This window comes from Patagioenas fasciata, chromosome 1 (genome assembly GCF_037038585.1).
Source record: "Patagioenas fasciata isolate bPatFas1 chromosome 1, bPatFas1.hap1, whole genome shotgun sequence".
NCBI lineage: Eukaryota > Metazoa > Chordata > Aves > Columbiformes > Columbidae > Patagioenas > Patagioenas fasciata.
Window position 1 is genome coordinate 157296978 of NC_092520.1, and position 12582 is coordinate 157309559.

A 12582-nucleotide genomic window follows, 5' to 3' on the forward strand; every position below is an offset into this window, starting at 1 on the left:
CAGAGCAGTGACTACTATTGTATGTGCTGCTTCTGAACCTGCGGCAAATACAGTATTTGAAATTAAGAAACCAATAAGCACAAAGTGATTAAGACAGTAAAATACCATTACACCTCCTGAGATCAATGGGTTTCAGCTAAGATCCTAAACTTAAAGGAATGTCTCATCAAAAGGCACTTGAGTCCATCAATCACGATCTGCTCAGTTCACAAGAGTCCCTGGCAGGGCTCCACTCCTGGAGCTTCTTTGAGGTTTTATTTTCCTTCAGCCGCCCTCTTGTGTCTGCACACAGGCTTACAGGCAAGTGCCAGTCCCTTCCCAGTGAGGTGGAACTAGCAGGCCCCAAGAAAGGCAAATCAGACCCTTGTCATATGCAAAGTGAGAAAAAAGCACTGCCCTGCCCTTCACTTGTATCCCGAAAGAAATTCTGCCATCTGCACGTTTCTTCACAAGATCAATCAGCCAAGCCACAAAACACGACAGGTTTCAAGCTCATATATGTATTTACATACATTTTAGCTATAGAATAAACATGACACAGACACAACTGCAGTGTCCATCTTCCCATTTTATTTGTAATCCCCCAAATGATCCAGTGGGGATGGTCAACTTCCCCTCCAGTCTTGGTTAATGAATGTAAGAGAAACATCAGAAATCAGATTGTACTGGATCTGACCCTGCAATTGGACTCACTAGAAGCTGCAAGACATAGTGAGCAGTACTATCCCATCCAACTCTGATGCACTTAGGACTTCACAAAATGTTGGATTAGCACATCCATAAATTGTTAAGTCACAACTTTTATTGGGCTAACAAAACCTCTCAAAGCAACATACCCAGCCTCAGTAGCACTTCCAGAAGACTGTGGAACACCTATTTGTACTGAGCCAAGTACGCCAGGTGCTGTGCTACATGGGAGAGGGTGGGGGAAGAAGGGAGGACTGTGCCTCAGGCTCAGCTAGTCCCTCTCAACCCAACTGGGAGATCACTCCCAACTCCAGACTTCTTACACAGTTGCTACAAAACATGCAACAGTAGACACTATCCATAAAGCTATCTGCAGAGCAACCTCTCCTTGCCCAGAAGCGCTATATCCTGCCTATCAGAGCACTTCTATATGCCGAAAGAGCTCCAGGCACTCAGGTGTGGAGACAGTAGGTCTGGTTCATACCCCATCTTCACTGAGGGAGGTGGTCTTGCAGCACAGCAATTAGTGACAACTTGGGCAAGTCTGTAGTCCTGCCTGTGGAATCATCAGGCAAATGGGGGAGGGACTGCATATAAAACCAAGACTTACTTATTTGCCCTTTCCTCACAAGAAAAGAACACGATATAACAAGGAGGAGGGAGGGGGGCATTAATTATGCCCAGGAGTAGTTAAAAATAGGGCTATCCTCAATCATTGTGTTTCCAGAAGAGGGATAGGATATCTGAGCATCCTATGGAGTCCAAGAGGTGTGGGAAGATGATGGTTCTAGTCAGTTTTGTGTAAGGCCTGGAGTTGTTGGTGTGTTTCTGCTGCGTTGTCTGCTCTAGCCTTTTATAACAGCAATAGGTCTCAGTTTAATGGCTTTCTTGCTGATGCCAGCTGCATGGCAGGTGTTAACCACATCTGTCACATTCTTATAAGACTCTGGTGCCTGGAGGGGGAAGAGAGAAAACAAAATAAAATAATAAACAACTCAAAGTCACAAGAAATTAGATGTAGGCTTTTGATATCCCCTCTTCACAAAAATAGAATCATATGAATTGAGGGTGTAGAAGTAGGTGAACATATTGAGAATCTGGCCACTCTACAGATATAGGAAATCTACGAGACACATAGCTTTCCAAATAAGCTTTTACCATATTTCAGATAAAATACTAGCTATTTTGGTTCGGTTTTCCCTATATTCTCAGATAATCCAGTCCACTAGCGCATGAGAATGTCAAGCCTCCTTATCTGGCAGGAAGTCACTCCAACTTCTGCCTTACAGATAGCCTTGAAGATTTATCTTCATTGCCCCTTAGTGACAGGAATCAGCGTTGAACTTTAGAGCTTCCCCCTCTAGAATTCTGACAAGGAAGCTGCTCTTAAAGAAATTTCAATGCACTCAACATGTTTGTACAACACCAACATCCATAGCAGCATAGTTCCAAATGATTAACACACTTCTGTGAGTGAGGTCGTGAACAGAAAAGGCATTCATCATATTAACGCAACGGAACTGGAAGTCATAATATTCAAAGTTTTCTAACCATTCGGAGTTCTCTTCTTGAGCAAATACAGGAATTCATCTTAAAAGAGGTGGATCTCTCATATTCTGTTAATAATCTACATGACAGCTGCACTGTAAAGTAAGTTTAAAGCTGTGAGAGTGTAATTCAAGAACAGAACTCATAAAACAACTACTTTTGTGATGCTCACACAGACTTCTCAGGGCCTATAGTAATTATCCCTATTCCCAGGCAGAAGAGGAAAAAAAACATACCCTCTCAAAACCTGTCAAACAGCCATCTCCCCTTTCAGCAGGATTTTAGGAACAAGGAAGACCTCACATTACTTTCAAAAAAATTTGATGGCTCTATCAGAAACTGTACAAGCTGTGTATTTAAAGCACTGGTGATCACGTAGCACTGAAAATAATCAAGTCAAGGAGTCTCATTCAGCCAAGGAGCAAGACTACCTTTTCCCTCTCAGGTAATAAAGTATTAAACTCACTTCTTCCATGACCAGTTTGGGAGATGCAACACGGATGGCAATGCCCATGTCAGCCAGCTTGTCCAATACATCCTGGAAGTCCAAGTTCCGTCGAGACTTGGCTCGAGACAGTGCACGACCCTAGACAGCAAGTTTGTTAGCTCTACTTTTTCCAGCAGTTTGGAAAAACAAAGCTCCGTCTGATTAAAGAAAAGCATTATTACATGACCCAAAAACAGAACAGCTGAGTGCAGATCACAGTAAGCCACAAACAGGAAACGAATTTAAGAGTTTAGGTGACGTGCTGCTGCAAAATCCCACATCTCATATGATGGCTAGGAAAGTTCCATGTGCCTAACATACTAGTCTGCAAGTGTCTTTTTACACAAACGACTTGTCAGACAGTGTTCAGGAGTCAGAGTTTTACTGGAAGGTATTTTATCTTCCTCAATCAGCCTGTCTCACTCTTTGAATAACAGGGGAGGAAATACCATCTTCTGACTACTGAGGAATTTTATACGGACAGCCTCAGCACAGTTTATCCTTCTTGTGAGCTCAGAGATATAAAAGGAGCTCATTCTCCACATCTTCACCCTAACATTTGCCTTTTATAAATTAGATCCCCTGAATTTTCTGCAGAACTAGTTGAAACTACTCAGTAAGGGAGAAAGAGGACTTCCAGCCCACAGTCCTCCTGGGCTGGGATTACTGTGGCAAGGCTACTCTCTACTTGTATGACCAACAGATGAATCACACAGTGGATGACCCTTGAGCAACCTTGTTCTCTGGATGACAGTCCTATACCAGTCCCTTCTTGAAATAAGTTTTTGACTTACAGCTCCATGGCAAGTAGTTCCGAAGGTCTCAGTCATGCCTTGCTCTGTGCCAGTAAGAACATAGCTACAGGTGCCCATAGTCCCACCGATCAAAACGGGCTGTCCAGTCAGCTGTGGATGCAAAGTGTTAATTCACAAGAAAAAGCCCCAAAACCTAATTCTTAATGACAGTTAGAGAGGAACCCTATCTCTAGAAAAGGAGGTCAGGTTCACATTCCCTCAGAGCATCCCTGTGTGTCTCAGGTGTCTGGTATCAAGGATTCTGGAGAACTAACTGCACTGAAAGATGGAGAGCAGCAGATCAAAAGCCTCACGTCCAACAGCCAGACAAGGCAAATCACTGCAGCCTTCCCTAGATATGAAACTCTTCTTTCACTTCATCATCTTACAGCCATTGTGGGTGTGGAGCAGAAGAGTGAGCTTAGTGTCCCAAACACACAGACAAGCAGAACATTGCCAGCCCACTAGGGTTCCAGTACTGTTAGATCAAAACCAGAACCCACAGCATGTACATCTCTGCTAGGGACCCTAAAATTGTCAGATTCATCCAGAATTGTCTTCTGATTTCCTTCTCCCACAGCTAAACTTACTTGATAATCAACAGCAATAAGAGGATGGTGGGGAGGGAAGGCCCTGGTTGATCCCTTTCTGTGCACCAGTAGAGTCCGCTCCTTTCCATCCACTACGTGTTGCTCCACTTTGGCAATGTTGTGAGACACATCATAGATAACGTGCATATCAAGGTCATCTGGGGTTGTGTTGAAGACTTTGGCAAAGGCCTAAAAAGACAGCATATTGGATGTGAAAGACAAGAAGATAACACACTGTATGCATGCAGAAGATTTACAGTCTTTTTAGCTATTAAAAGGAACAGACCAGCTTGAAAGTGTTTCTTACTGCTAAGTCAGTGACCCAAACACTTGGCATGGCAGGTTAGAAACTTCAGTCAAATTCAGCCACATTGGGATTGAAAACAACAGTGCTGGGTGTGACAGAATTGGACTGTATAGATTGTTTACCTGCCCACTGACAGCTTTAATGCTGGAATTAAGTCAGATATCCAGTAGAGAAATTCTTGCAACTCTGAAAAGATGGCTTCAGCAGTTTAAAAACAATTTTTTTGTATCCTGTTCTTCCAGTTTAAGGCATTTTCAAAAATATTGCTAAGTGGCTTCTGCAAGTACAGCCCAGTGATGTTGAGAGGTTTTAGATGGATTGCCATGATTGCAGCTTTGTGTAAGTCTCTCCAGAAACCACAGTTTAAGAAGCACAAAAATGAAAATTACGTTATATACTGCAGCTACTGTGTTCCATATGTCTGGGATAAAGCAGATGTGTACCAACATGTTTCCACCAGAGACAACTCTGCTCCTACCTGTCTTGTTAGAAAAGTCATAGAAGAGCGGTTGACCCACGCATAGTTTCCAGCAGCTGCCATTCCCTTCAAGTAATCCTGTCCCTCTGCAGAGGCAATCCTGGCACAGGCCAGCTGGCGATCATTCACAATGATTTTGTCCCGTTTCATGGCTTTTTCCATAGCCACCAATGCATCTGGGAAATAAACACAGTAAATCTAAGTGACTTCTTGATTTTGTTTCAATCTGTGACATTAGCATGGGTGTCTATAATTCATAGTCTAAAACTGAACTTATCTGTCCAACCGTCAAACCTATGGCTCCTTTTCAAACGCAAAAGCAAATCTGTGGCAGAACATCAACTGTCTGCAAACAGACAACCCCTGTCTAGGCAATTGAGAACAGACTCAATAATTACATGGCAAGAAATGCTCTTTGGTGCTGGACTTTACTGTCAATGACAAGAACATGCCGAAGAGTTTGCTCCACTCCAGGTACCAACCCCAGTCAGACCATACCTGTGGCAACCTGGTGGCCAAGGCCTCTGCTGCCGCTGTGGATCATCACGCAGACCTGCCCTTTGTGGTCAATGCCCATCTTCCTGGCAGCGTATTCATTGTAAATCTCATCCACAACCTGGATCTCGGCGTAATGATTTCCAGCTCCCAGGGTCCCCAGCTGCCAATCACAACATGCTGATCAGACAGTGCTAGTAAACCAGCCTCTGGGAGCACAGGGGAGAGCTACGGTAATGTGTGCAATACGCAAAATTGCTACAGCAAGGTTTTGGTTTTAGAAAAGCTTTTCCAGAAAAAAAAATTCCCCACGTAAACTGAAAGGAAGTAGAACACTGTAGTGTCATCACTGTCCTCTCTGTTCAGATTTATAACTATTGAGAATTAATCTTCGATTTGTATAGGAAAGGCAGACATATAGTCCTTGTTACAACTACACAAGGAAATTACAACATCCTGTTAATTATGTACTTACAACCTTTCAGTAGATTAAAGCAAAATACCACATTTCTGAGCTCAAATTCTTTCAACTCCGTAACAGATGATCAGTTATTTGCAAGACAAATGTAAAAACTGAGAACATAAGATTATTTTGAGGTTAAAATGCTACAGTCTTGCAGCACCAAAATTCATAAAACTCAAGAAGCCATACAAAAAAGCTTTAGAAACAGAAGTATTAGCACAGCCATCTGAAAAGTGTTCCACCCAGAGCAATGAGATACTATTCATAGACATGAAATTATTTATTATGATATCCGTCCCTGCTCTACAAATTATTTGCTAAGCACAGAGATAAGTTGCAGAATAACTTTCCTGTCTCTTAAAACCAAAATTACATCTGGATGAGGACATGCCACCCGACATGAATTCCATTACCAGGTATTAACTGGCAAAAAACCTTGGGTAGGCCCAGTATTGTTTCCTTTTGTTACAGTTTTGTCCATAATTATTCAGAAATGGTCCCACCATCTCCCTTTTCCCCCTGCCCAGAAATGCTAGGCAGAGTTTCAAGAAGAAACACAAAATTAGAAAACTACTTGCTAACTTTCACATTTGAACCCTGGGAGCACTCACAGCCTTCCTGAAATGTTATTACCTGAGGCAGACCTCTCTTCTTTGCTCTTGAGGAGACCTTGTTGGGGTCAGCCTGCAGCATTCTTCCATATTCTTCACAGTGCTCCTTGTCCTCTGCCCAGGCATAGCCTTCCCGGAGAGACCAGTCCACACCCATCTCTAGTGCCTCCTCCAAATCCCTGCAATTATCAAACACCTATATAAGGTGATTGTCCTTGGAAATATTCCTAACTCCACTGGATATGGCCCTGAGCAACCTGATACAACTCTGTTGTTAGAACTACCTTCAAAGTTAGTGCTCCTTCGTACAAGAGCTGACGGGATGACCTCAAGAGATCCCATACAACTGAAATAATCCTACAGTTTTGTGATCAGCCCCCAACTCGTCTAAGAAGTAGTTCAGCTTCTTAATACTTCATGAAAATCAAGCTCTACAAATATATGAACTTTAGATGGGTCATGACTTTGTTGTGTGGGGAGTACTCTATTTTCTTTCTCACCCCTTTCAAAAAAATTGAGATTTTCTGTCAGAAGAAACAAGAAACTTTCAAGAAGTTTTAGTTACTTTAGGGTTTTATATGGCAGAAGAAACAGCTGACTTTGTGCACTGATGATTATGCCAGTCCTCCTGGTGAAGCACATAAAAAATTGAAAGAAGTTTAGGATTACTTTTTCTTTCTTGAAGTCTCCCACTGATCAATCTTTCATTAATATAAACACCAGAGATATTCCCTCTAATGATGTGTGCACAAAGTCATTCTCTTACTTGGCATTCATGGGGATGACTCCTTTGGAGCCGACACCAACAGGAATGTGGTCAAACATAGCCTGGGCGAGCTGCTCCTTCACAGGCTGCACATCACTTTCATCCAAATTTGTACGTAGTAAGCGGACACCACAGTTGATGTCAAATCCGACACCACCTAGCAGTGTAGAAAAAGCCACGGATTTAATAAAGAAAGTGTGTTCACAGTGAGTACTTCCTGAATATTCATCTTAAGTCAGTGACAGTGCTGACAAAGAGTACTTACTAAACGTTTCAATCTCACACCTCCTTTCTGACACAATATTGGGATAAAAGCTGAATGGCATTAAGCCTCATTTTAATAGATTTGCATGAAGCCTCAAATTTCAAGACAGCCAAAGATGTAGTCTTGCAGAGAAAAACTTGAAAACTCTTAAAAAAAACCAAAAAACCCAAACCAAACTTGTTCACTCTTGAGCATATATTCTACAGATGTAGCTGTACAATTGCCCACAGAGCTCTCTGTTTACAAAGTTGCTCCAGCAAGCAGACAAAGCTATAAAATATGCTGTCCACAGAAAGTAGAAATGTTCCTGCTCTTCTGCCTAATGTCAGAAGAAAAGTAACATGGCTTCCTGACGTAAGATGTTCGCAAAAGCAAGTCCCTGAAACCAAGTAATTTTTGAACTCACACTGGAATAAAAAATAACTAGTTATAACAAAAGATAAATACTTCAAAGGAATATTAAACTTCAATACTTAGTGTTCAGCTTAACTCTTAGTATTTAATAAAAATAAATACTGCAGGGCAAGGCCTAGTGCGAAAGATCAGTCACGCCACCTTTACTAGTGAAGGTTCTGGTACTAACTAGTGTCAGAAGGGGGACACCAGGCCAAGAGATCTTGGGTGTGAGACAATCAGGAACACTAGAACTGCCTACAGCAAACTCGAAACATGAATAACAGGTACACCACAAAAGCATCTCCAGACCATAAGTGAGTGAAGACCCATGTGTTTACTAAAAAGACAAGAGATATTTCAAAATCACATTTTAATAAAGTGTAGAAAGTCTCAAAACACATTTTCAAACATTGCTCAAAGGGAAAAGCCAATTCTTTATCAGCCTGGCAACACTCAAGTTCAAAGTCTTGTGCTCTGCCTTCAAAACTGAGGGATATCACAAGGCCAAGCCAGAAACACAAGGGCAATTCTCTCTCTACTGTTCAGACATTTTCAGTGTAACCACTTGCTCCATAAAGAATAAAGATTCTGAGTGCAAGAATTAAGTGCCTTTTAACTCTCTATAATTCATATTTTTTTCCTTGGTTTGGCACATAAAACACTGTAAAGACCTCCCATTTCAACAAGTGTTTTTATGCCACCACAGACCTGAGGGCAGGTTAAATCAGTCAAAGTATCCTTACCTGGTGACACCACTGCTTCAGGATCATTCATATCAAAGGCAGCCATGTTGCCAATGGCAAACCCATAGCCAGAATGGACATCCGGAAGGCCTATTGATCTCTGAAAGAGAACAAAGGCAATTTAAAAGTTTTATGAAATGCTGTTCTGCACAGGGTCACCTTGGTTATCCTGTGCCTTGTGACAGTGGTTGTTGCATTCACAAACAAATATACAAAAAAAAAAAAACCCCAGAAAAAAAGAAAAGAATAGATGTTCAGATGAAGATTCTGGAAAGAATAGATGTTCAGATGAAGATTCTGGTATCAATTCAGGTAAGTATCTAAACTCCTGCAGTTACTGAACTGACAGTCAAAGGAAACAGAGCAGCTGATCTCATCCTGAAGCAAACACCCAGTGACTGGTCAGCTGAGCAGCCCCCTTGGCTCCATTGACCAGAGCTCAAGAAAACGTAAGAGGAGCTTAAACACCTAAATGTAGGAACTATGATATCAAACTCTGATCTCAACACTCCGATCTCAACACTGTGATCTCAAATTGAATTCTAACCTAGCCTTTTCTTGGACTCGGGAGTCCTTGCACTCAAAACTGACACAGGCAACAGCTTATGAGCAGCATAAAGCAGAGATATGATAGTGAAGATGAGCTCATTTTTACCAAGTTCCATCTAGGGACATCTGCAATATTTAAACACTGTACATATAAGAAGGGACGAGATAAATGCTATGGAATGGAATCATAAAACACTGCATATTTTCTCTTCTTAGCTGCGTCATTGAACACTAACCAAAGATTGCACCCTGTAGGCAGGAAAAAGTAATCAGTTTAGGATGATACCCTGATAAGATAGGAGCTGTGTAATTTTAATTTATAAAATAATTGCTTTTATTGAACCTTTTTATATTGCTACTAATTAAACATGTGCTTCTACACAACTGCACAAGTTCCTGGTATATTCAGACTGGCAGTTTAAATTAGGACTTCACAATCAGGACTCTGCAATCTATTTAAACAACCAAAAAAGCAAGATCCAAACACCCAGAAAACTGTCAGAAATTGAAACTTTTTAATATGCGTTAAACTGCTATTATAGATTAAAAATAACTGTACTTTTCTGCAGGATTGTGTGCTGCTTCTGCTTCCCCATGCCATCACCAAGAAATCTCTTGGTTTGAAAAAACAGAAATGAAGATTTGAATAGACAGATGATCACAACATCTCTCCTATGAACTACCAACCAAAACTGCCACTTTAACAGGTCGCTACTATTTTACCTTACTCCCTTTTTTGTTGAGTGCTAAGGCATTTTAACAGCATGATGGGCTGCCTTTCACTGCAGCCAGAAATTCAAAACTCCTACCAAGTCACCAAGACAAACAACTAAAAAAATACAACTCCATTATCTGTTACTTGTTAATACATGCAATATTAAACATGAAAAAGATCATTTCCACATTGTACTTAGAGCTTCTTGAAAAGTGACCCAGTCTAGTATTTTCCTCCTGCATCACCATATCTGATGCTTTGATTCCAAAAATGTATAGGGCAAGAGAAAGGAGTGTTGAGTGTGTGGGAAGGTTCACTACCACCATTCGAACAGCAACAATAATACAGGCAACAATATCGCCTCCTCCTCTCGATGCATTCCAGGCCAGCAGAGGCAAATCAAAACCCAACAAACAGACAATATGAGCAGTGGGGGAATGGTAGCTCAAGCAAACTGAAACAGCATAAAGTAATGCTAAAAAAGCTTTGTGTCAAAAGGCAGTCAATCAAGTAAGTGGATGCTTCCCCTTCTGACAACTTAGCTTTCTAGCCTACAACTTTGGTCCATACCCCTCCTCACAACGGAGTTCCCATTTGGATGGCAATAATCACTGGCAAACAGGAAGAGAAAAAGAGCAGTTCTTTATAGGAGTCACTCACATGAACAATGCCGGGTAATGCAGCCACATTCCCAATCTGTTTCATAGCAGGCAAAAAGCCACCTGCACCTGAATAAGAGAAAAAAGAAAAAGTAAGCGATCTGATAATTTACCATGCTAATCACACCAAAGCACTTTCCAAAGCACTAAACACTGGCAAATCAATAGTCAGTCACCAACAATTATTATATATAATTGATATAAAGTGCCTAGCACTATACGTGATCTGCAGTTTCCTTAAATGAGATATTAGCTAAAGTCTTCCTTCTGTATTAATACCAATGCAGACTGACCTGTGCCCACAACAGAAGTGCGTAACCACCAGCACAACTGTCAGATCTGGAACTCGCCCTGTGCTCCAGCCCCACGAACATAATTAAGGGAGCGGAGCATCTCCCTTATGAGGAAAGGCTGAGGGAGCTGGGTCTTTTTAGCTTGGAGGAGACTGAGGGGTGACCTCATTAATGTTTACAAATATATAAAGGGTGAGTGTCATGAGAATGGAGCCAGGCTCTTCTCGGTGACAACCAATGATAGGACAAGGGGCAATGGGTACAAACTGGAACACAGGAGGTTCCACTTAAATATGAAAAGAAACTTCTCAGTGAGGGTGACAGCGCACTGGAACAGGCTTCCCAGGGGGTTTGTGGAGTCTCCTTCTCTGGAGACATTTGAAACCCATCTGTACACCTTCCCGGATAACATCATTTAGGTGTTCCTGCTTCGTCAGGGGGACTGGACTGGATGATCTTTCGAGGTCCCTTCCAATCCCTAACATTGTGTGATTCTGTGAAAGTCTGAGAGCAGACGTTCACGGAACGCTCTGGGGCACAGAGGGCAGCTGGCCAGTCTGTGCTCACCCATCTGATGTGGGCACAGGACATGCTGCAACTGCAGGTGACACCCTGTGCTGCCGTGATGGCTGGCAAAGCAACAACACCGACTTCTGTTTGCTGCCTCTCCAGCAGGACAGACGCAGCGCCTGATCCCTCGGCCCCTTCATGGCGCACGGACACCGCGCTGTGAACTCCGGCGCCCCGTACGAGTTTCGAGGCTGCGGAGCGTGTGAAGCGCGTCCCTGGGCCGGAGGGCCGAGCCCCACTCCCCACACCGGACGCACCTCCGCCGCGGCAGGCATTGCGCAGCTCCTCGAACATCAGCTTCTCCAGTGGGTCGTTTACGTAGAAAACGCCCTCCACCTGCAAGGAGAGCTGTCAGGGCGGTCGCCACCGGGCCCGGCTCCCCATCCCCCCGCCTCAGGTGGGCCGCCCCTCACCCCCCCGGACACCCAAGACCTCCCGGTTCGACCCCCCGGTTCCCCACGCACATGCATGTTAGGCACGAAGCCCTTCTTGATCCGCCAGCAGTTCTTGTCGATCTTGTCCAGGTACTGCAGCTCATCGTTGTAGCTGCGGCTCATGGCGGCGGCGCTCCCGCAGCTGCCAGCACCCGGCTAACGGCAGGAACCGACGGCGGCCGCCGAGGGTCAGGTCGCCTCTATCGCCGCCGGCAGCGGACGGGAGCCGCCGAGGGTCAGACTTCCTTCGGGAGGGCTAGGAGCTGCCGGCGCCCCCTAGTGCCCCCTTTGCCTGGGTGAAGCGCTGCCACAGCCGCCGGCTGGGACGTGCTGGACAGGTCGCTCGCTTCCTCCGGCTCCGCGGCTGCACAGAGGCCCTCTCCTGCCACACGGCTCGCTTACACCCTGTTTCTCCCTCTCGCTCAGGCCGGGCAGGGCGTGACGCCGCCAGGCCCGGAGATGCTCCAGCCGGGCAGAGATGCAGGGTCGGGCCCCCGCTGGGTGATCCCGATGCCCCGAGCAGCCTGGGCAATGCACTGGGTAGCCGTGGGGCCAAGGCATAGAATCATTTTGGTTGAGAAGAGACCCTCAGGGTCATCGAGTCCAACCATAACCTAACTCTAAAACTAAACCATGTCCCTAAGAATCTCACCTAAACACCTTTTAAACACCTGTAGAGATGGTGACTCCACCACTTCCCTGGGCAGCCTGTTCCAATGCTTGACAACCCTT

General features: G+C 43.9%; 1 protein-coding gene across 1 annotated transcript; it reads right to left on the bottom strand.

Annotated features, from left to right (window-relative positions):
* Positions 1-548: 548 nt before the first annotated feature.
* On the bottom strand, positions 549-12051 carry RTCB (RNA 2',3'-cyclic phosphate and 5'-OH ligase). Its single transcript, XM_065857156.2, has 12 exons — positions 11881-12051; positions 11674-11752; positions 10555-10622; positions 8631-8730; positions 7227-7383; positions 6483-6639; positions 5390-5549; positions 4892-5067; positions 4107-4295; positions 3517-3627; positions 2702-2821; positions 549-1640 (listed from the first exon to the last, which is right to left on the bottom strand). The coding sequence occupies exons 1-12, from the start codon at positions 11971-11973 to the stop codon at positions 1533-1535; spliced, it is 1518 nt and encodes a 505-aa protein (XP_065713228.1). The 5' UTR covers positions 11974-12051; the 3' UTR covers positions 549-1532.
* Positions 12052-12582: the final 531 nt, after the last annotated feature.

Bases quoted from the DNA above. Each gene is read 5' to 3' on its own strand.
- RTCB (XM_065857156.2), bottom strand. From the start codon at position 11,973: ATGAGCCGCAGCTACAACGATGAGCTGCAGTACCTGGACAAGATCGAC. The intron at 10,623-11,673 runs GTGCGTCCGGTG...TCTCTTATTCAG, and splicing joins CAATGCCTGCCGCGGCGGAG to GTGCAGGTGGCTTTTTGCCT. The intron at 5,550-6,482 runs GTAATAACATTT...TGTGATTGGCAG, and splicing joins AGAAGAGAGGTCTGCCTCAG to CTGGGGACCCTGGGAGCTGG.